The 24,388-nt window shown below is 42.2% G+C and overlaps 1 protein-coding gene across 6 annotated transcripts in view; it reads left to right on the top strand.

Annotated features, from left to right (window-relative positions):
• The window catches only part of nlgn1 (neuroligin 1), a 491,642-nt gene that overhangs the window by 11,369 nt on the left and 455,885 nt on the right, over positions 1 to 24,388 (top strand). Inside the window, exon 2 of one of the 6 annotated variants that reach the window (XM_078202247.1) lies at positions 8,473 to 8,484. The exons of the other annotated variants lie outside the window; for them this stretch is intronic. Coding sequence (XP_078058373.1) covers positions 8,473 to 8,484 — 12 coding nt within the window. The remainder of the gene's footprint in view (positions 1 to 8,472; positions 8,485 to 24,388) is intronic. 6 annotated transcript variants of the gene reach the window in all.

Raw genomic sequence — 24,388 nt, 5'->3', positions numbered from 1 at the left:
CTGGTATGAATCAGCACGTTGATTGTTGATAAGCTGTACAAGGACAGAAAACATTACAACCAACCCTGATCTCATTGAACCTGGAGTGCACTGGATGAGTTTTGTATTGCCTCCACCAATCTGGAAACATGAAGTGTCACAGGAACCAATAGTGGCAGCTGTACCTCTTGCCTTATGAGCTCAATTAACTTAGTCTAGGATCTACGTAATTTGTATTCTTCAGTGCAATGATATATGTTGCAATAACTCAGACAGCTTCCCTCGTACCCAAGATATTTAATACATTTGGATAATGTTTTCAGTGCATTGGGGCTGGAATGGCATATTTTTAATAAACAAATTCAGGTGTAAATTCTGCTAGTGTGCCTTTGAAAACACTATTCCTCCCAACCCCCAGTTTCCTTCTAGGTAGGAGATTTGACAGACCAGTTAAGGATGGGCTCTAATTGAATATAGCTATTTGTCAGCCAGTGCAGGTGTGGTGTGCGTTTCTTCCTTTTCAGTGCATTGAGTAAATTAACTTAAGCTGATCGAATAGAGGCATGGCAGCAGCCTGTATCACCTAATTGTTTGTGAGCTGGAAAGTTTGGTTATGATTCTAGCTCAAAAAGATCAAGTGTGTTAGAGCAAGCACGAGATAGATCAATGCCTTTGCTTGTCAGCTTGGATCTATTAAGTCTTTGTTGAGTTGACCATGAATTGGATTCAATTTTAATTTTTTTTTGAGCAAACCAGGATATAGATTTCAGGTTTGCCTGGTCCACTCTGTGCATTGGCTTTGTAACTTGAAGAATGGAGTAATTTTCAAGCTCCTTCTGGGAATTTTAGGCTTTACCCAAAAGCAAGAATGACTTGGCACAGTGGTTAGCACTGCTGCCTCAGCTCCAGAGACCCAGGTTCAATTCCTAGCTTGGGTCACTGTCTGTGGAACCTGCATGTTTGCCCCCAGTTTGTGTGGGTTTCCTCTGGGTGCTCCAGTTTCCTCCCGCAGTCCGAATATGTGCTGATTAGGTGCATTGGCCATGCTAAATTCTTCCTCAGTGTACCCGAACAGAAGCCAGAGTGTGGCGTCTAGGGGATTTTCACAGTAACTTCACTGCAGTGTTAATATAAGCCTACTTGTGACACAAATAAATAAATTTTAAACTTTTATGAAATATTTCAATGTTTATATATTTATGGACAGAAGACTAATTCTTAGCATAAAATCTTTGCTGCAGAAAGGTCCTGTATGGTCTTTTGTAGTTTTTGTTCCCCAAGCTTAACTAAGTTTATCTTTTAAAAGGGTCACTAGCACTTTAGAGTAAATTTGGCTTTTCCCATTTTACTGTATTGAATTTAGAGTCCTATTTAAGTAATGTCTGATAAATATGAACAATTTCCTGTGGTAACATTTGATGAAATGTGCTACCAGTCAGCCATTTAGAAACATTTAATTAAAAATAACTAGCTTTGGAAATAGTTTATTTTTGACTGTTCTTCCTTTTGGCTGTTCAGTGAGACAATGAAGTGAAATTAATGTATGAAACAACTTATTTTTACCTGAAAAGAGTAACCTTCTACAAACAACTAAGTTGAAAATGCTATTTCTTAAATTTTGCCACCTCTGGAGCCCCCCTCCTCACTCTGTCCCCCTGGTGTCTGACACCCCCCACCCCCGCGTGCTTCCCACCTCACCTCCTTATACTGTCTCATTGTTTATCATGCGTGTACCAATTTCTGCAGGGATAGCTAGTGATGGAGTATTTCCTCTGGGGCATTTCTGTAGGAAGCTGTTGCAGCTGAGGGCTTAAAGAAGAGAAATTAGCAAGAGTTGTCACTGTGCTGACAGACTGCCATTAGCAACTGGCGGTCTTTAGAGTGCAACTTGAAGTCGTCCATCTGGCTGTGTGATTTGCTGAGGTGAATGACAGGTTGCAAGTAATATGCAGACATCCTGCTCAGACAAACTACCCAGTCTGACTTTCCAGGATGCTTACAGCTTTTGGTGAGACATTGATTTCCATGGTTTTGTGCTCTTTTTTTGAGAAGGTTTATAATGTCAGGTGTACTTCCTCTAACCATGCTGCTGTTCTGCATTGTGTGCTACCTTGTCCTTCAGAATCAAAGGACAAGATTGAGTGAATGCTGAAAAGGAAAATGGATGTGTTCGTGCTTCTACATATAGTGTATCTGATGACAGATGGAGAAGAAGGAAGAGGGAATCAGGATGGGCAACTGATAACTGTGAAGAAAAGGGTCTGGAATCTGAAGTGAGAAAGGAGTTGTTAAAAATAGAAAATGCTGGGAATACTCAGCAGCATCTGTGGAAGGATCAATTTTTCAGCCTAAATCTTCTGGTCAGCTACTGCTGCCCACAAAGATTTTCCTGGCCTGAAGTTTCTGTCCGTTTCTTCTGAGATCTTCTGGTACGGGCTGACACAGAAATGGGCAGCGCAGCATCTCCCATCTAACTGCAGCGAGAACAGTAGAGTTGGGGGAAGGAGAGGACGTGCCCTGTTTGTATGGCAGTAGAAGGTCCAGTCATTTAATGAATGAGTATGGGACAATGAATGAGTAGTCGGGTCAAAACAGGTTGCATGGTCAGGGGGCAGTTGGGTTGCTTGATGAAGAGGGCTTCATTGAGGGAGGGTCAGTTATGAGTTTGCCCAGCTGTTAGACCAGATTTTAAACTAGCTAACATTTCCCAGATAATTAAGGTAAGTTGGGTGCATGTAGCCAAGTCTCTGTCTGAAGCTCAGGCTTGGTGACATTTGCACAGGGTTCTCAGGCAGCAGGAAGTTCCCCATCAGGATTTTAAACTTTCCAGGCAATTCCTATGAATGTTCATGTGTCAGGACTTCGCAGGATCAATGAAAGCTGAGTATTTTCACAGCTCTGATAAGCAATTAAAAACTGCCTGGAGAAAATAGCAGTACAATCAAATGAATATTGCATCACTTAGTGCATTAAAATGTACTGTGACATTCTGTCTTTGTGAGAGAACCACTTTAATCTTGCAACTGTGCTCATGCATCACAGAGATGATAAATTGCTTGAGATTCATTACTTGTATCAAAATAAATTTTGAGATTTTATCTGAAATTATTTAGAAAAAAATGCAAGGAATAGTATATATGAATCTTATCAAAATATCTGTTTAGTACATGTAAGAAATTTGTAATCAACAGCATTTTATGGGATTACATGCAATTAAGTATTTTAAACTTAAAGGGAGGTTCAATACTTTCAAGCAGCTACTCAATATCTTAAGTTTTCAACAGTAGATTTGATAACATTATTTAGTAAGCCTGCAACAGTAATGACATAAAGGTCTATTCTTATTTGTTGCAAGCCACAATTAAATAAATATGTGGTGGACACCGTAGAAACATAGTACACTGCCATTTCTCTGAGCAGAATTTACTGGGAAATATTGTTCACTAGATTTCGAAAGAATAAGTGTTACAGGAGCAATAGAACATAGCATTTTGTATTATGCTCTGTATAAAATACTTTATTATGAGTCATTCGTTACTAATGAACCAGTTTTAGTACTAATACACTAAAAGTCTAAGGGGGCAAAATGGAGCTTGCTTTGACTGTTTTACAGGATCAAAATGTATTCATAACATACTAAATGGTTAGATCGCACATGATTGAAACTCATCCCAAGCGCATCAGTTGCTGCATTGCTGTGGGCATCCTTTACCTAGGTCCTGGTCTAAAATCAAGCATGGAGGTCATTAAAACATTATATTAAGGACTCTTATTCTAATTTAGGACACATTTGGGAAATTGGCTTGTACCAGCACCTGCTGCTTCAGTTTTAAGCCTCTGCCTTAACTACGGAAGAAACAGTCCAAAAGGGATGGTTATAAATGCTATTTAAAGAGATCCTCACCAGCATTAAAATGAGTTAATCATTTCCGATTTAATCAGCCAGTTTTGGCCATAAGCAAGCGCAACAGTTTTGTTTTATTTCAGAATTCTGCACAGTCACTGGAAGTGGGGTAGACTGGAAACTGCCAGCCATAGTGATATGGAAATTATTGGAAACCATTATCAGAACAAAATAAGCTTCCATTTGGAAAGCCATGGATGAATCAAGGGGGGAAAAAAACCCAGAGGTTTCTTAAATTATGCCTGACTAATTTAATTGAATTCTTCGAAGAGGTAACCAAAATGATAGTACAGTCAGTGTGTGCTGTTTGAAGTGGTGTTCCTCCAGGGTCAGCAAGGGGTCCATTATTCTTTACATTTTTATTAATTTTGGTGTAAGAATCAATTTACCATGGCCAATCCCCCTAACCTGCACGTTTTTGGAGTGTGGGAGGAAACCGGAGCACCCAGAGGAAACCTATGCAGACACGGAATTGAACCCAGGCCCCTGGCTCTGTGAGGCAGCAATGCTAACCACTGTGCCCCCCATAGTTTTGTTCAAAGTTACAATTGTGTGTTGACCTTCGTGCAGAGCTTCAAGTAATCTCTCAAGGATTTCACTTTCTTTGCATTATTTGGCTACAAGAAACCTTTGTTACAAATGTTTGTGTGGGGTGGGATTTTCTAAAAAAAAATAGGCTGAGTGGGAAAATCTACGAGAAAGGCGTCAGCCCACAGGTGGTTTTCCACGCCATGTTTTTTGGCACATAGCCCAAAACAACAAAGGGGTAAGTCCAAGGCAGTGCCCAGGCATGACCCCCAAGCCAAGCACACTCCTGAACTTCTCTGGCAGGTCTGCTCACCAAGTGCATCTGTGGAGATCTGTAATGATCCACCTTGGCGTGCCCTCACACCAACATGAACGGACAATCTAACGAGGCAGAGGGGGGCACTATCCAGCATAAAGGCCTGATAATTAGATTTAAATGCATTCAAATTGGGATCTTAATGTTCAACATTAGAATTCCTGTTATGTCATTGGTGGGGGGCTGGGACGATCAGTACGGGAAATCCTGCAAATCTACCCCCCCCCCCCCCCCCCCCCCCCCCCCGCCCCCCACCCTTGGCTTTTACTAGTTACTGATTATAGACTTTTACCATAGAAATATTGAACAAGTCAATAACATAATTGAATGAATGGACTAGTTTCCGTTCAATCCAATGAAATGTGGGATGTTCTTTTGGAGAATTGGTGCAGACTGGTTTTGCCAAATGGTTTCTTTCTGCACGGTAGGGATACTGTGGGCATCACTAGCTCGACCAACATTTGTTTCCTATCCATAATTGCCCTTGGGAATGTTGAGCCACTGCCTTGGATCACTAAACTTCATGTGGTGTAAGTACACCCACAGTACTGTTAGGAAAGGAGTTCCAGGATTTTGACAGCGATGGTGAATGAATGGCAATATAATTCTAAGTAAGGATGATGTGTGGCTTGGAGGGGAACTTGCAGGTGGCAGTATCTGCATACATCTGCTGCTCTTGTCCTTCCACGTGGTAGAAGTCATGGGAGGTGGTGTTGAAGGAGGCTTGACGAATTGCTGCGGTGCATCTTGTAAATGGTACATATTATTGCCATCGTGTGTCATTGGTGGAGGGAGTGCCAATCAACAGACTGCTTTGGCCTGGATGGTGTTGAACTTCTTGAGTATTGTTGGAGCTGCTCTCATCCAAGCAAGTGGAGAGTATTCTGTCACTTTCATTCTGATCTGTGCCCAGTTTGTTTTGCAGAGTCAGAAGGTGAGTTACTCAACATAATTCTCAGCCTCTGACTTGCTGTTGTAGCCACTATATTTAAATGGGTGGTCCAGTACAGTTTCTGGTCAATGGTAAACTCCCATGATGTGCATAGTAGGAGATTCAAATTGTGATGGTAATGCCATTTGAATGTCAACGGGAGATGGTTAGATTCTCTTTTAGAGAAGGTCATTGCCTGGCACTTGTTGCTATCTATCAGCCTGAGGCTGATGTTTGCCAAGCCTTGCTGCATATGGACACAAAGTCTTTCAGTATCTTGGGAATTGCGAAATTGTACTGAACATTGTGCAACCATCAGCGAACGTTCCCACCTATGATCTATGATGGATTGTTTTCAGACTTAAATCCTGCTTGTATTAAAATGTGGTGGTCAACTGGATTGAAAATGTTTACACATATGAATTCCTCATGTACACCAAAGCTGTTTGAATTTAATTGATTGTTATCTTTAGTAATTTTGTCCACCATACATTTTCCATTAATATAAATCTTGTTAAGATATGTATTTTGGAGTAGATAGAAGAAAACCATTTAAGTAACTACTTTAATTGCATGAACCCTGGTAACTAGATATTGGGCTATAACCTCCGAGCTCCCCAGCCTCAGATTTTGTGCTAGTACTGGGGAATCCTTCCTGGCGGTTCCCAGGTAAATATTTGCACAGCAATTGCCCAAAAGTGCTGCATTGGGGAACCACCCCCCTCCCCCCAGGTCCCACCCCAACCTCCAGGGCCACAGATGATGTTGACGTGAGACAGGGATGATACAATTTCTTAGGGAGTAGACAGGAAAGTAGAACTGAGGCCACATTTGGATTAGCCATGATCCTATCAAATGGAGCAGGTTTGAGAGACTGAATGAATGGCATACCCTTGCTCCAAACTTGTAAATTTGTAAAATGGAATGAAATTCAAATAAATGCAGTTCAGTTCTCTTGAATCTGGTGATTCTAATTGGAAATATAACACTACTCGGGGCAAAGAAAGACAAATGGGATGGCAAGTCAAACTTCAAGTCAAACTTCATTGTAGTTCTATGTCTTTTAATGTCTGATTCCGATTGATATCTTCTGAAGACTGGGAACAGCTTTCATACTGGAGAATGGTACACACTTTTGAAAATATACAAAACGTCGAGTTTAAATTTTAAAATTCAGAGATGAGGGGTTGGAAGGTAAGAAAGACCGTGGACAATTTTATAAATGTGTTTTGTAGATTGAAGTTTCTGACAACCAGTTCTGTATTGGGATCCGCTGTGTTGTGTTCGACCGAAAGTGCAGGTGGAACATGAAGACATTAGCTTTGTGGCACAATCCATGGAGAAAATAATGTTCAGCTCTTTGGAGCTGCCCTCTCTCATCTGAATAAGCCTCAATAGAATGACATTTGATTTCCAAATCCAGTGTGCAGTTTAGCACAAAAGGCATCACACTAATAATAACATCTTTATTTTACCTGGTCAAGTTACAATAGTTATTTAATTCTCAATAACCAGCAAATTTTAAGAAACTGCTCTCCACAATTCATCAACTATCAGGATTGCTCTAATTAATAAATGTCAAGATAAATTGATTTTTTTTAACCCTACTTTATTGAACTGTGCATTTTGATGATTTTGAAAATCAAAATTGCACGAATGCATAAGTTATTTTAGTGCAAGCTGTGTTGGATAATGGATCTTTTATTTATCTTCCAGTGGAAGTGTGAATCAGGTTGTAGAATACTGATTTCCACCACCACCACTGGAAACAGTTTCCTCTGCCTTCCCGTCCCACCTCATTTTCACATGGCCTTTTTGTTGGGGGAGGGGGATACACCTCTTCTAAGGTCACATCGCCATTGCGAGGGCCACAGGAAAATTGTATATCTTCCTGCACACTATCTTCATAGGCTGTTGTCTTAAAAATAAGTGACCCTCTTTGGAGCATTCATGACCACTGGAAGTAGTCTGCTGAGGAGTCAGGAACATTCTGAAAGATAAGTGTAAAATAATTTGACGACTTCAGGTGTCACTTTGGATGTTCTATTGTAATTTAGATTGTTTTTAATACAGTGATTCATCATGGGGTTCTGTCCTGCAAGGGTAGGTTGACCCTTGTAATTGTTATCATGCATTATAGTACTTTTCCAATTTCAAAAGTGTCATAATTTATTCAAAGCGTAAAGAACAAAATATCCTGCTGGCCACTGCTGTCATCTTTATGCTGTGATATAAATTGAGGGACAGCTCTGGCCTTTCTAAAAGAAAACATTTGCTTTTGAAAGTTGGAAAACTAATACCTGCATTTGCGCCTCTCCATTGATTGACAAGCACTCTGCTTTGAAATGGAAATGGATATTCTGTTCTGTTAGTTTCAGACTCTGCAGCTGGAAGATTTTGTAATGATTGTTGTAGCCATTATGATGTTTGGCTGAATTTTAAAAGGCGTAATGGCTTTATCTCAGCAGGTTGTCTATTGATGAAAGAACGATTGATACTTTCAAGTGGTTGTAATAACAAAATGTCTTTGATGTGGTTGGGTTTTGTGTTTGCACACCTAATAGGTACTTAAAGGATATAATTATTTGCACAGGAGAGTTTGTTTCGGTAAAACTATGTGGAATTCAGGTCTTTACTAGATTGTTAGAGGTTTACTTTTTTTCTCAATTATTTCAAAATAATTTCACTGCTCTTGCATGGCCCCTGAGGGCTATACATTATGCATACTGGGAGAATGGATATGGAGGATATATGAGAGGCATGGATGTGGCATGGCTGATCTGAGATGTTCTAGGATGGTATGGGTTATTTAAGGGACATGGGATGGTGTGTGGCTTGGGAGTCTTTAAATGATGTTGGGAGCTGGGGTGCTGTGTCAGAGGAATGATGTGAAGATGCCGGCGTTGGACTGGGGTGAACACAGTAAGAGTTTTAGCAACACCAGGTTAAAGTCCAACAGGTTTATTTGGTAGCGAATACCATTAGCTTTCGGAGCGCTGCTCCTTCATCAAATGGAGTGGAAATGTGCTCTCAAACAGGGCACAGACACAAAATCAAGTTACAGAATACTGATTAGAATGCGAATCCCTACAACCAACCAGATCTTAAAGATACAGACAATGTGGGTGGAGGGAGCATTAAGCACAGGTTAAAGAGAAATGTCAGAGAAATGAGGCAGGCTTCTAACTGTACCGCCTCCAAACCACCCTTCGCAGTTTTCAAAAAATGCGTTTTGGGCATGATGCCTCTGTTATAAGACAGAGTTTCCGGGAAAAGTTACAGATGAATAGTGTGTGCATTTCAAAAGGCTGGAAAAGTAGGTAGGTTGGGTTTTCATGAGCCCACAGGAAAATATAGTATACACATTGTGTTGACTATTGTGGTAAATTATGAAATCCTACACTACCAGTAGAGAAGCTCGGGCAGTGTGGGTCAAAGTTCAGACTATAGCACTGCAGGCTGCATTGCTCTGATCTATGCTTTCTGTGACTAAATCTTTGGTGGGAGTGAGGAATTACTCTGATCATTGTTTGGAACTTGGGTTTCAATCTAATCCAGTCTGATGGAATGAGATTTCTCTGAAATTTGATTACTCTTGAGTAAGTGGGTATGAATCAAACATTCAAAACTGCCCATAGTTCAGCACTAATTGACAATCTCTTTCTGACAGACTATACAAATGACTTGTGCAGGAAATGTGGCCCTTTAGTTTAATTAGGTCTGTTGTTCTGAGACTCAAATTGAGGTACTACATTAGGAGAAATTAGAGGGAACCTCACTTTGTGTCTAACATATAGTGCACAAATTGAGATTTGATAACAATTGTTCTACTAATATTGTGCACAGAACCATTCCAAAGTAAAAATAGAATGAATAAAAACGTAACTGTATTCTATTTTATTCAAAGTGTACCGAATTTAACAATTATGCTTTGTAATCAACCTATATATTGACACATTTGGAGGTCAACTTGTGAGATTAGAAATTTATTCAGATGTGAAGTAAAATTAAATGTTGAGATAGTTTCTCATTATTTTAGAGGAATTACTATGTGAACCTTGAACAAATTGTTTATAAAAATGTTTTGCTTGTATAGCATAATTTAAGAAAAATCCCAAGCAAATCAAAATTTGATCAATGGGTGATATAAGAAAGATACTTAAAAGATAACAGAGGAACCATATATATTATTACCAAAATAATGCATTCATAGGATTTTGAACTGATATCAGTAAGTAATATCTTAGCTAAGTTCGTGTTCACAATGTTTGCACATCCATGTGTTTTGCATACTTTTGCAGACATTTGCATTGCAGACATTGGACAGACTTTACAAAAAAAAATCAGTTTTTCAGTCCATAACTTTAGAGAAACATTTTATGGAGCTACCAATGCAAGAGTGGCAGTAAACATATGTTTTCTAGGCCTCAAAGCTGCCAATAAAAGTCTGAAAGGATGTATAATTTTCCAAAATTTAAAAAAGTTTGTTACCAATTTTTTTAGAATTAATGTAAAAAATTCAAAATGTAGTTTGCGACACTGAACTGATGGTAATGCTGCAGATAATGGAGTTACTTTTAACTGCTTTGTTGACTTCACTGTTAAGATTGAGTTAAAAACCAAAGTTTTGACCTGATTACCTAACTGGATCAATCTACATATTTAAAGGTGGCTTCCACTGACTTTAAATGGGTGACTATTCAGAAGACTGAATGAAACTCATAATTAGCAGGATCCCATGTGATTTGTTTTATGGGTTAATAACCTGGAGTATTTTAGTTGTCCAACTGTCTGTCTTTCACCATGCAACTGAGGTAGAATCGCTGCCGGGTTGTCAGTGATGTTGACCTTCGACTCAGTTCTTTAAAAAAGTGAATCTTTTATTTTTCTCATGCTTCTGATATTTTATTCAATTAAATGAATACTCAGTCAGGTGCAGGTGCAATGTTGTTTTTGTTATTAGTATGTTTATTCACAGGGTGGCATGATGGAGCAGTGCGATTCCAGCCTCGGGTGTCTGTCTGTGTGGAGTTTGCATGTTTTCCCCATGTCGACATGGGTTTTCACCTCCCACACTCCAAAGATTTGCAGGTTAGGGGGATTGGCCGTGGTAAATTGCCCCTCAGTTTGTCTGTATGAGTGTATGCCCTCTGATGGACTGGTGTCCTGCCCTGGGTGTACCCTGCCAGCATCCAGTGTCTATCAGGATAGGCTCCGACTCCCTGTGACCTTCATTTGGAGTAAGTGGCTAAGTGAAAGTGAAGTGATTTCACATTTGACTTTAATAAAATTATATTTGTCCAACAGCTGCTTTTATTCTATCTGGAATTTTTTCAGTTCTAACATTTTTAATAGACATTGGTTACAGATTTTTGTGATGTAGTAATCACGTTTATAACAAAATGGAACATGTTTATTTGCCAAATAACCCAGCTGTTGCTTTTCATTTTATTTTTTAATCCATCAATCTGCTATTTGAGTCAGTTTTCATTCTTCATACCATATCTAAAGATTTAACCTTCAATTTTGTGGAGTATTTTCTATCAATTTAAAGTGTGGGATTATGATAATCATGCAGTAGAGAACTTTAAAAACTGACAATTGCAGACAAGTTAGGATTTGATTCCTGAATTTGGAATAATAAAACACAATCTTTTGCTCTGCTGTTGGGTTAAATAGAAAGCACTAACTGCCTACAAAATTACATAATATATTTGGTACGATGAGAGAAGTCAATGAATTGTTACCTTTGTGAATCATCATTTATTTTGGAAACTATTGATAATAGCAATAAGTCTCACAACACCAGGTTAAAGTCCAACAGGTTTATTTGGAGTCACGAGCTTTCAGAGCGTTGCTCCTTCATCACTTGAAAGCTTGTGATTCCAAATAAACCTGTTGGCCTTCAACCTGGTGTGAGACTACTTACGGTGCCCACCCCAGTCCAACGCCGGCATCTCCACATTATGGATAATATTGGTTTTGTAAAGTTATTCATCTGGGTACAAATTCATATTAACCTGTCTATAGACGTAGGGCTGCCTCTTTTGCCGGCAGTGACCCTCAGATTAGCCCAGGGAGGATGTTTCGAGAGGGCTTTGGTGGGAGGGGGGGACTACTATGATAACAGGAATACAGAGATCTCCTGCTTCTATTTCCACCGGAAGATAATTTTAAAAACAACTAAATACTTTTCAAGAAGAATCCTGAGCAGTGCAAGCCCAATGCCTGCCCTTCTTACTGGGAACTAATTTCACTAAAGTGTCAAAACTGGTGTTACGTAGCACAATTACATGTTATCGTGTGCAATAAATGTGAGTAATTCAAGGGCTAAATTTTCAGCCTGGCTATGAGTGCTACTGGTGGGACTGGAAGCAGATGTGAAATTCGCTGCCGCCGCAATTGGCTCCCAAAGTCAATTTCATCCTGGCTGGCTAATCAACTGTTGGCCAATCAACTGCCAGCCAGTGTGAAATGCATGCTGAGAAGGACTCAGCACTGCTCACAGGGGTGGGGAATAGGAAGGGTGCAGGAGGAGGATTTAAATACAGCTGTAAGGATTAGTGCCTTAAGATCTTGCTGGAAATAGTAAGTGACTGTCGTGACATCCTGCTGCCAAGAGATGGCAAGTGAAGGCCACCTTGCATGATGAAGAAGGCCTAGATGTAAGTGGCAGGCCTGGCCAACGACCATGATTTATTTCGCAGAGTCTGGATCCAGTGTCGGAAAAAGTTCAATGACGTTTTGTGCTCTGCCAGGGTGAGTACGGATTCCAGTTGGAACCTTGTGAGATGTCTTTGTTGGTGACAGCAGATGTTGGTGCTCAAGGGTGTGAAATGCAGAGTTCAATGTGGCACATACTCGTGTGCTTTGATAGACCGTGGCTAGCATGTTTGTCAGGGTAATGTGTGGCAATGTGCTGAAAAACTATACCCGTATCTTTTGGGGTTTGGTGGGGTGGGAAGAGGGTAGGCTACAATGTCCCAGAATATTGATGGAACTAATGAAAGTACTTTTGACCTTTACAGGAGAAGAGAAATCACAATGCACTGGAGTGAGGGCAGACAGGTCCCCCCCCCCCCCCCCCCCCCCCCCCGCATCTCAAAGCACCTCCTCTTCAGTCAGGTGGAGGAATATAGGCATTGGAAATAGCCCGTAAAAGTGGAGCCAGGCCCACAAATCATGGAGAGGCAGGTGTGTCGGATGAGGGTAAGCGACCAATGGAAAGGGAAAAGATTGGTGTTAGGGTATGAAAAATGTAGGGATGTGGATGCAAGATTGACATGGGAAATGCAGTTATTCCTGTTGCTTGTCCACTCAGAAGCTTTTGCTCGGCCGGATGTCCATTCTAAGTAAAAACTAGACTCTGTGCACTCTGACTTGGTAATGATGTTCCAAGCTGACATTTTTGCTTCCAGCCTCCGATGACTCATTGTCATGACACCAAAAACACACTGAGGACCTCACTTAACCTTCAAGGATGGACAGCTGCCAGATGTATCCACGTCACATGCTCTCCATGCACCAGCACAGATACAGGCACATTGTTGGTTATAAGTGTATTGGAGCAGATGGTTGTGCACAGTGGTGAAGGCACATCACACTTGCCTGAGGAGTTGGTGCAGGTAGAGAGTCCACAGGCCGCTGGCATTTGGAGGATTGCTGGAGACCAGTGCAATGATGATGAGCCTTTCATCAGGTGACAGGTGCTAATGTCCAGCAGGATGCACGGCAGGAAATGGCAGAGATCCCTGAGGGTATGCGTGCCATGGTCTCAGTGTTGGAGGAGTCCATGCGGAGCGTGTGCACTGCATTGGCCTAGAACTCAGAACATACAGCCACTGCCATGGAGAGAGTGGCAACCCTCATGGAGAAGCAGCTACAGGAACTCAGTCAGGGGTTTCTAGGGTTGTTTTCAGACCTGTGAGCCCACACACACTGGCAGTAACCTTAACACGTCACTACCAGTGTGAGAGATGGAAGAGGCACCTAGTAACTCTGCTAGCTGCCTGTCCTTCTATGGTGAGCAGGGAAATTCAAACCAACTTCATTGGCAGATGAGCTTCAGGTTATATCTAAGGGCTTTTCTCAGGGTGCTTTGGATGATGGCAGCAGCTTCTCTGCGCCTCAGCCAGTGACAGTTGCAATTGATGAGATCACGACTACTGAGGAGTGTCCAGTCATGGTGCTGGATCCTCCTGTGCCAATAGTGCCGAAACAGGCTTCTGCGACCGCAGGACAGCTGCTGAGGTTATCAAGGCCAATGGAGCATCAGAGTCAGCAGTCTGCCTCCAATCCAGCGAGGGAGGAGCATTAAGACAGCATACGTAACAACGATTACATAAGGGGTTGTCATGAGTGATTTATGTTTCGTTGGCATGTGTGCATTGGTCCATTTGTATCTTTGCATTGATTATAAAAATGTTACTGGTGTGTTTCATGCAATTGAAAGTAAGAGCCCTGTGGGTTGTGTGTGTTACACACAAGAAGGGCTGCAAAGTTTATCTCCGAGATCAGAACTTGACCTAAGGGCGACAGGATTGCCTCATCAGGTATGATCAGTAAGGTGGCATTTCGTTTGCCATCACCTTGACTCCTAGCTGAAAGTCCTCTGAATCAAAGCCTCCCTGCTTCCCAGAAAAATCCTCACATCAGGACACTGCTCCTCACCTGGGGTGGCTCCTCGGACTCAGCATTTGAATTGTCCGCTGTGGCCTGTTGAGGAGGATTGCTGTCATCACCACCACCACCACCCCCCGCCCCCGACGGAATGCACTCAGGAGGATATTGAAGTAACTCCAAGTGGTACAGGCAGAGAAGTCTCATCTTGAAACCTTATGGTCCCTCATTTATTGTACCTCTCCTTGCCTGTAGTCCTTGTGTGTTTCAGTTGCATCATCAGCCATCTTTTCAACCATTAGGTTTTGTCCCCGAGGAGCTAACCATCAAGCGAGCTAGAGCAAATGGAGTCTTGGCACCTGGGAGAGATGGATGTAGATGTTATCACAGCTTTCTGGATATCTGGCACAAACCTGCAGTATCTGACTCTTGTGGTAATATGTAATCTGGAGGTTGAGAGCGTGGAAGCCCTTTCTATTGACAAAGGCATCCAGTTTCCCTGCTGCTACCTGTAATCTCAGCAAAGCATCTGGCTCGCTCAGCCTGGCTGGTCTCATTGGTCCAGAAGTGAGTGACCCTTCAGAACAGTGCATCAGTGACCACCTTGATGCAGCCCTGGGCAGTTAATTGGGAAATATCACATCGGTCTCCCACTGAACCCCAAGTTCACAGCAACTGTAACCTTTAGAGGTACTGTCATAGAATGGCCACCTACATATTTGGAGGCGGCTGCGGGACCAATTATTTCACATACAAGGTGACTGTCTCTCTGGAGAGGCTGAGCCTTCTTTGGCATTGAACCTCAGACCTGTCCAGGTAGCATGAATGCTGCCTGTAAACTTTGCCTGCTGGGTAATGGCACCTTCTTTGGACCCTTATGCCTGGCACTTCCTTCTTGTGCTGTGCCCCTCTGGGACATAGATCCCACACTGGGATGCTGCCTGAGAGCAACTGACTTTTTTTTCCCTTCTGGGCCTGTCCTCCTCTTCTGAGTAGGTGCCTCCAGAAGATTACATAGTACCCTTTTTCGTGCAGATGTTGGCACAGATTTCTACACTGAGAGGCTTATTGGCAGGCTTCTGCAAATGCTAAGAAATCAGATTTCTCCAGAAGAACTAAAAATGCCAGAGACTCTTGATAAACCAGCTAAAGTTAAAAACAAAGTTTATTTATTAGTCACAATAGCCTTACATTAACGCTGCAATGAAGTTACTGTGAAATTCCGCTAGTCACCACACTCTGGCGCCTGTTCGGACCAAGGCACCTAACCAGCACATCTTTCAGACCGTGGGAGGAAACCAGAGCACCCAGAGGAAACCCACGCAGACACGGGGAGAACATACAAACTCCACACAGGCAGTGACCCAAGCCAGGATTCGAACCCGGTCCCTGGCACTGAGAGGCAGCAGTACTACCACTATGCTGCCCATCTCTCAGCAGAACTCCTAACTGCTCACCTTTGCATTTGCCTGTAGGCCTTTTATCCTGCCTTGGGTGTAGAATGCATTAAAAACTTGAAGGCCATCTAGCTGAGTAGCCTATCTGATGAGCGTAAAACACTAGGGCCACTCAATCAGTCAGTTGCCCTTTAAATTACCTTAATTGGCCCTTTGACTGTCAGTGGGCGCGCTTCTGACACTCTTGACTTGCATATATGTCTGCCAATCAAAATATCATGAGGATTTTGTAATTCTTCCACACACATTCCTTGGTAACTTTTTCTTAAATTTGGATGTGAGCTGCTTTTTGCTTGCTTCAGAAACTTATTCTGGATTTTGATTGAAATGAACTAAATTTGAGGCGCTCTTAAGTTTACACTATCATCTAAATGAACCTAAAATTAAAAAATAGGGTACAGGAAATACTCAGGTCTTGCAGCACCTATGGGGAGAATAACAAGACTTAACTTTACAAGTTAAATATGACTTTGGAACTAAAGGAGTGCAGAGATGCGATGATAAAAGCAAATTATTGCAGATGTTGGAATCTGAAACAAAAACAGAATATGCTGGGAAATCCTAGCAGGTCTGATAGCATCGGTGGAGAGAGAACAGAGCTAATGTTTCGAGACGTGGTGACCCTTCCTCAGAGCTGAAATGTGATAGGTTTTATATGGTCAAATGGGACCCAGAACAAAATAAAAGTCTGGGATATGGTAGAAGGCAGGAGAGCTTAAATGACAAAGATGTCATAGAACAAAAGACAAAAAGAGTGGTAATTGTTGTAATAAAGAGACAAAGCATTTCTCCAGATGGAGTTTAAATGCCCAAATAATGAACAGCTCTGTCCACAAGTAAAAACGTGAAAAATCAGATTCAAACCAGTACATGGCAACAAAATGAAATCAAGATGGGGGGACCAGCGTTGATGATCTGAATTTGTTGAACTCTCTCTATGTTGAATGTAGAAGGCTGTAATGTGTCTAATTAGAAGATGATGTGCAGTTCCCTGAGCTTGTGTTGAGCTTTGTTGTAAAACGGCAGCAGGTCAAGGATGGAAATGTGAGCACAAGAGCAAGGTGGTGAATTAAAATGGCAAGCAACTGGAAGCTCTGGATTAAGATTACCAACTGAGTGGATGTGTTCCACAAAACAGATGCTCAACCTGCATTTGGTCATCACAGTGTAGCATCAATCACCTCCAACATCTCATCCCCTTCCCACACCACCTTCTCTTGCAATTAGAGGAGGCATAATCCTGCCCTTTGATCTGATCTCATTTACCCTTGCTGCTCAAGTCCTAAACATACCTCTAGGTGAAGGAGTGATTTACTGATGCTACTTACAGTTTAGAATACTGTATTTGAATTTCACAGTAACTTCATTGCAGTGTTAATGTAAGCCTTACTTGTGACTGATTAAATAAACTTTAACTTTAAACTTTTAATATGATCTCCAAAGTTTAATTTTAAAATTATGTTGGGCAACCTTTTCTAAGAATCTTGGAGTCATTTGCAACACAAAAGGCCATTTGACCCACTGAGTTTATGATGGCGCTCCATGGAGCAATCCAGTCCATCCTATTTCCCCCATTTAGTCCCCATAACCCTGCAAGTTCACTTTTTCCCCCAAGTGCCCATCCAATTTCCTTTTGAAGTCATTGGTTGTCTCTGCTTCCACCAACCTCATGGGCAGAGCGCACTGAGTCATTGCCACCCACTGCTTTTTACATTTTAAAAAAACCCATGCAGCTCCTTCCCAGATCAAATGGACAGATCAGTACTGCATACTCATGACTCGAGGTCAAATGTTCCTATGACAACGGCCACAGATCTACCTGGCACACATTTGTGTTTAAATGCAATTTTGGCTGGTATACTTGTGACTGCCTTCCACAAGCAAGTGCTCATTATATTTGTCTAACTATGGCTTTATTGAAGGCCAGCGAATGTTCTGAAAATTACATCTATTTAGTAAATTATGTGGCAGATGGTTGATGACAATACTCTTGTCTTTTATCCACGAAATAAAATGGGCCACTGTTGACCTCTGTGCTTTAAAAACACATCTGTGACATTTGCCAAACAGTGTGCACGCATGACAAAAACAAACAATAATAGAACACAGTCAGCTGTAATTAATACCCTCACCCTTCAAAGCTGTTAGGGAGCACTGTGGAAAAACTATTATGGCAGTGAGCCAGAATTATAGCTTCAAATGCTGTATTAAATTCACCCGTCCATAGGTGAATGTATTCAACTGAGAAATAGCCTGATCATTTTCACTAATGATGAACATCTTAAGAGTACAATGTGATCTGATATATGGGTGGAAACAACAATCTATGAGTTGTGAAAAATCAATGTGATTTTCTGAAAAAAATAAGTATGACTGTCTTTTTATCTGAGAATATTTAATTCAATGCTAAATCATATACAGAAAATGAGAGAGATAAGAGATTTCTTCAATATTCAACAATAATGAAAAGTTGAAGGAGTAAGCCTCCAATTTGTGAAAGTAAATTTTCAGTGTCAAAGAGGTTGTTTGGCTGTAATTAAGCATTAGCATGGCGCTAAATATTTACTTACACTGGAATAGTCAAACCCCAACTTTCTTTCTGGCAAGTTGAGTATTGAACGTATATATCACATAGAGCAACTTCATGCCATGCCACGGCAAAGCCTCTCGGTGAGTTAATGTTATAGCACAGCTTCTGGTGTAATGGGGCAACTAGGACAACTGCTTCCTGATTTCCATGTTTAACTGCTCAGGTGCAGTTGCATAATGTTGCTGTCTTATTTGCACTTCATTAACCATGAGTGTTATTAGTCTTATCACTGTTGATTTCAAAAACAAATTCCTGTATGCTGGAAATATGCACTCCCTGAAATAAAAACAGATGAAGGCTGATTGCCAAAATGTGCATTCAAGCTAAGGAGGAGAGTTTTCAGGGAACACTATAGAAGGAAATTGAACTTCTAGCTCCTGATTGTTTTGTTCCTGTGAGGGCCAAAACTTCAAGAACACCTGATTGTTGATCCAGTTCTAGTATTTCAGTTGTGACATTTCTTCAGAAGGAAGAATCCAGGAACATTTTGTAATATATTAATTATTTATTAAGGACAAATCATGTTTAACTGTTTGTGCTGGAAAACCTCAGCAGGTCTGGCAGCATTTGTGAAGCGAGAAAGAGTTATCGTTTCGAGTCTGATACGATTAATCTTTGAAAAAGATTAATATTGGATTCGAAACATTAACTCTGTCTTTATGTTAGATGCTGCATACCTGCTGAGTTTTTCCAGCATTTTTAAAATTTCAGATCACCAGCATCTGTCAGTATTTTAGATTTTATTCATGTGTTAACTAGCTTGAGATTTTCGATGAAGTAATTGAGACCGTTGATGAGAGTAATGCTGTGGATATGGTGCACATGGACTTCCAGAAGTTTTGATAAGGTGCTGCACAATGGACTTATGGGCACAGAGATCATGGGATGAAAGAGACAGTAGCAACATAGATGTAAAATTGGCTGAAGGACAGGAAACTGAATAGTGGTGAATGATTTTTTTTTTTCTGACTGGAGGAAGGTTTATACTGGAGTTCCCCAGGGATCAGTGTTTGGACTCCAGCTCTTCCTGATATGTAATAATGACATTGACCTTGGTAAAGGACACAATTTCAAAATTTGTGGGTGATATTAAACTTTGAAGTATTGTGATCCATGAGGAGGATAGTGTAGAACTTTAGAAGAACATGGAAAAGTTGGTGGAATGGACAGGCAAGTGGCAGATAAAATTAAATGCAGAGAAGTATGAAGTGATTAATTTTGGTAGGGAGAGTGCAGAGAGACAATATAAAACAATAGTACAATTCTAAAGGAGAGTGCAGAGCAGATGGTCCTAGCTAACAACAGGAGCATCGGGTACAAAAGCAAGGAACTTCTATTAAACCTGTATAAAACACTTGTTTGACCTCAACTAGTTTTGTGTGCAGTTGTGAGCACCATATTCGGAAGGATGTGAAAGCAGGATATTAGAATGCAGAAACGATTCAGGGTAATGGCTTCAGGGATGAGGAATTTCTGTTACAGCGATAGATTGGTGAAGTTGGGACTGTTTCTCTTGGAGAATAGAAGGTTCCTGTTAATGTAGGGAGGAGTTATACAATAAATGGCAAAGTCATCAGGAGTATAGAAACACAGAGGGACCTAGCTGTGCAAGTCCACAAATCCTTGAAGGTGGCAACACAGGTGGAGAAGGTGGTGAAGAAGGCATATGGTATGCTTGCCTTTATAGGACGGGGTATAGAGTATAAAAGCTGGAGTCTGATGATGCAGCTGTATAGAACGCTGGTTAGGCCACATTAGGAGTACTGCGTCCAGTTCTGGTCGCCGCACTACCAGAAGGACGTGGAGGCGTTAGAGAGAGTGCAGAGAAGGTTTACCAGGATGTTGCCTGGTATGGAGGGTCTTAGCTATGAGGAGAGATTGGGTAAACTGGGGTTGTTCTCCCTGGAAAGACGGAGAATGAGGGGAGATCTAATAGAGGTGTACAAGATTATGAAGGGGATAGATAGGGTGAACGGTGGGAAGCTTTTTCCCAGATCAGAAGTGACGTTCACGAGGGGTCACGGGCTCAAGGTGAGAGGGGCGAAGTATAACTCAGATATTAGAGGGTTGCTTTTTACACAGAGGGTGGTGGGGGCCTGGAATGTGCTGCCAAGTAGGGTGGTGGAGGCAGGCATGCTGACATCGTTTAAGACTTACCTGGATAGTCACATGAGCAGCCTGGGAATGGAGGGATACAAACGATTGGTCTAGTTGGACCAAGGAGCGGCACAGGCTTGGAGGGCCGAAGGGCCTGTTTCCTGTGCTGTACTATTCTTTGTTCTTTGAAAGGTTGAGTAGGAATTTGAGTGGTATTCGAAATCTTGGGCGAATGTGAACAAAGTAGACAGGGAGAACCATGCTTTAACCAGCCTCTCAACCTGATGTAAATACACATATACACCCAGGAACCTGTGTTCTTGCATTCCCTTTAGAATTGTATTTCCATTGTTGGGAAAATCAAGGACCAGAGGGCACAGATTTAAAACAACTGGTGAAAGAAGCAAAGGCAACATGAGCAAAAAATGTTAATGTTGTGAGTAGTTAGCATCTGGAATGCGCTGCCTGAGAGTGTGGTGGAGATGAGGTCAAAAGAGGCTTTCTAATCTGAAAAGGGAAAATGTGCAAGCTATGGGGACAAGGCAGGAGAGTGGCATGAGGTTAATTGCTTCTCCAGAAGCCATGCTTAGACACAACGAGCCAAATAACCACCTCCTGTGCTGTAACCACTCTGTGACTCTATGGTAACATGACAAAGTTGCACAGTCAGTATCCATTATCAACATGTACATGTTTTAACAGCAAAGTTGAAAGGGAGTGTGTTGTAATTACACAGTATTTTCAAAATATTCAAATTCCCATGCCTTAGCACACAAGAAGTTAATGCTGACTGTAGTCTTCAAGTAAAGTGGGGTTAAAGAGTGCCAGATAATTGGATCATGGTGAGCAACTGTAATTCAGTCTTCCTTTGATGTATTAAGACTTCTTCATGTTTCAATAATGTATTCCAATATCACTATTTATAATGGAAAGAACCAATGTAGACTCTGTTGCAGTTACGGCCACCCATCATGAGTGGTACTTTGCCTGTACTGGAACTGAAAACAGAATTATTTTACTGATGACTTTTACAAAAAGAAGCAAAACAAAATATTATTCGCATCCTTCTTCCTTTTTCCATCCTTCATTCCTTTGAAAAGTAAAGCCTTATCCTTCTTCGCTGGGACAATTGAACAGTTTAGCCCACAGACATCTCTGCAGACACTGTCAAAGATTGATCACCCTACTTGGAGGTCTACTTAGCAAAACTGGCAGTGGAGAAGATCCTGCCCTCGCCAAAATACACTCTCCTCTTCCTTTACCTCAATCTTACAGCAATACTTTGTACCGCTCTCCCAATCCTATCGTTATGAATTTCATTGAAATTTGGATTTGAATTCCAATTTCCTGGTGGTAAGTTAACTGTTCCAATGTTGAAGTTCTTGGTACAAGATTATATTTTTATCAGTAAACTTGTTATTGTTGTGGGAAGAAAATGGTCACTCCAGTCACTTGAATATATAGTTAAATGTAATTCTAACTTTTAGCTGTAGGCAATGTCTGCATCAGCACCTGTTCTGTCAACATAAACTTTGGTAGTACGTTACTTTATTTTCAGAATTCATTCAATTATTTTAAAATGTTAAAGTTGGGGGTCAGGTGATATAAGCACAGGAATAGCTGCGTTTTTGCAAACTCGGATGCTACTCAACTTTTAATCTTTTTATTTATCCTGTTGCACAATACATAATAATCTAATCCCAGAGTGCATATGCTGTGCAATGTTACTGGAAGATCCTGGTTAAATTCGGGTGGCTGGGAGCTGAGTGAAGTCAAGTAAATCCTTGTTTGATCAAGGTGGTCAGAGACAGCCAGGGTGGGGCTTTGTTCCTACGGCAGTTTAGCTGATGAGTGGGTTCACACTCTGGTGATGTAGTAAGCAACTCTGGTGATGTAGTAAGCATTGAGATGATAGCTGCCATTGTTGGTAAAGTTGTGGATGACAGTCTCGGCTCTCTGGCACAAATCATTGGTACTCATATTGATGAATGGCAAATGGCAAGATATCCAAAAGAAAATGGATAATTTGGAGGAAAGAATGTTATGTTGGACATCCTGGCTAATTAGGAGATTTCAGGCTGGAGAAGGAATATTCATGTGCCCTATAACCCGAGAGGAGCTGGGGATAACTTCCCGGCCAAATTTGAGAGCTGGCTGATACGCTTTCGTAATCTCAATTGGAAGGATGGGCGTTTCAAGTTTGAAGAGGCATACTGTATCCAGTCTTCGAGATCTGGGGTCAGCTGTAGGCCACGATCACCAGTCTTGCATTGTCTTGACCTCGGTGTTCATCGAGGGTGGGGGAGGTGGCCAGGGGTTGGGGAGGGGGAGCGGGGGGCTGGAGGTTGCTGGATGCGGTTGGACCTCGCCACCCTCTGGGGCCGAGTTTCGCTGTACCGGGACTTCTGGGTGATGATGCAACAGTGGTGCGAAGCTTTGGTAAAACTATGGATGGATTCTTGATGTTACTCGACAATCCTGTCAAGGCTTTGGCCTTTTCAAACCCTGAGGTGGCTGTTATCCTGCAGTTTATTATTTAATGGTGAATTAATCCCCTTGAAATTAATCCTGCCTTTGTGATGTTAGGGGAGATTCTCCCGTCCCGCTCCGCTAATGTTTTAGCGCACTGGGCTGGGAGATTCCAGCAGCACTCGATCCGTGGGATCTGCGTTGGTCATCCTGCCCCGATAGCATCTCCCAGCATTGGATTTCCGGTGGCTTCAGCTCCGTGCTGGAAATTGATGGGGAGCCGCATAAATGATCTAAATGACCAGTAACATATATATTTTAAATATCCTGTGGCACTGGCGCTGCCAAAAGGGTAAAGTGCCAGTTCCCAAGGGGGAACCTTGGCACTGTCCATTGGGCATGGGCTAGTGCCAATGGGTGGGGCCTGATGGGGGCAATTGGTGGGGGTATCCCATTGCCACTCTGCACTTTGAGATCGAGCAGAGGGAGGGAGGCCAGCGTAATTGGGACTGGACATCGGAATGGGAGTGGGGCCAGCCTGCTTGGGAGGTGGGAGGTGGGGGGGATCAGGACTGTGGGGAGGGTGCGTTCAGGACCACTGGAGGGGGGGGGTGAGCATGGGAGATTGGGGCTGCAGAGTAGGGGGGAGGCGGGAGGTGGGGGCTGCAAGGTGGGGGCAGGCAGGAGATCGGGGCTGCAAGAGGAGGGTCGAGGCTGGCTGGGGAATGCATTAGGGGGCCAGCGATCAGGCCGTGGGGGTTGGGAGTGCTGTCGATGCAGGGGTCAAGGGGCTGGCCAGCGATTGAGCTGGCCAACAATCGGGAGGCTGACAGACCCCAGGAGCCACGATGCATGCACCGATTTCATTGCTGTCAGATCGGTGCATGCGCAGTGACCCTCTCAGCGCTATGCTGTCAGCCTCTCCAGCAGGAAACCCACTGATTTCTGGAGTGAATCATGTTGGTGCACTCAGCAGTGCACAGAGAGTGGGAGATTCTTCTCTGAGCTCCCACTGGGGGAAAAAAGCATGCTTTACTCCAGTTTTAATGTGAATTCGACACTTGGAAGTATTTTGGGAGAATTTTGCCTGTTGTCTTTTATCCTGTCAAGGGTGTTTGATGTATGTGCACTGAGGCGTATGTTGCCTGATATCCTGTTATTCTTTCAAAACCAGAAGTATCCATTTATTCACAGTGGAATCTATCCACCGGTATGCTCTGGCGGTGGAACAAGGAAGACTGTCACCCATTTACACTCAACCTTGGTCTTTCCAGGTGGCACTGTGGGAGCTGGGTGGTAAGGGGATCAGTCCACCCTGCTTCTGGCCCTATGCCAACTTTGAACTCCTGGGGTCTAGTGTTTATAATATGGAGATATTTTCTTTGGTTGCAGGCTGATAATGAGTCTCCTTCATTTTATCAGGGAGCATGCTGGGTTGGTTGTATGACATTGGGGTTGTGCGATATTTATCCAATTTTTTTTTGTATCTAATCCTGGC

This window comes from Mustelus asterias, chromosome 3 (genome assembly GCF_964213995.1).
Source record: "Mustelus asterias chromosome 3, sMusAst1.hap1.1, whole genome shotgun sequence".
NCBI lineage: Eukaryota > Metazoa > Chordata > Chondrichthyes > Carcharhiniformes > Triakidae > Mustelus > Mustelus asterias.
This window is presented reverse-complemented; position numbering and strand designations above follow the sequence as displayed.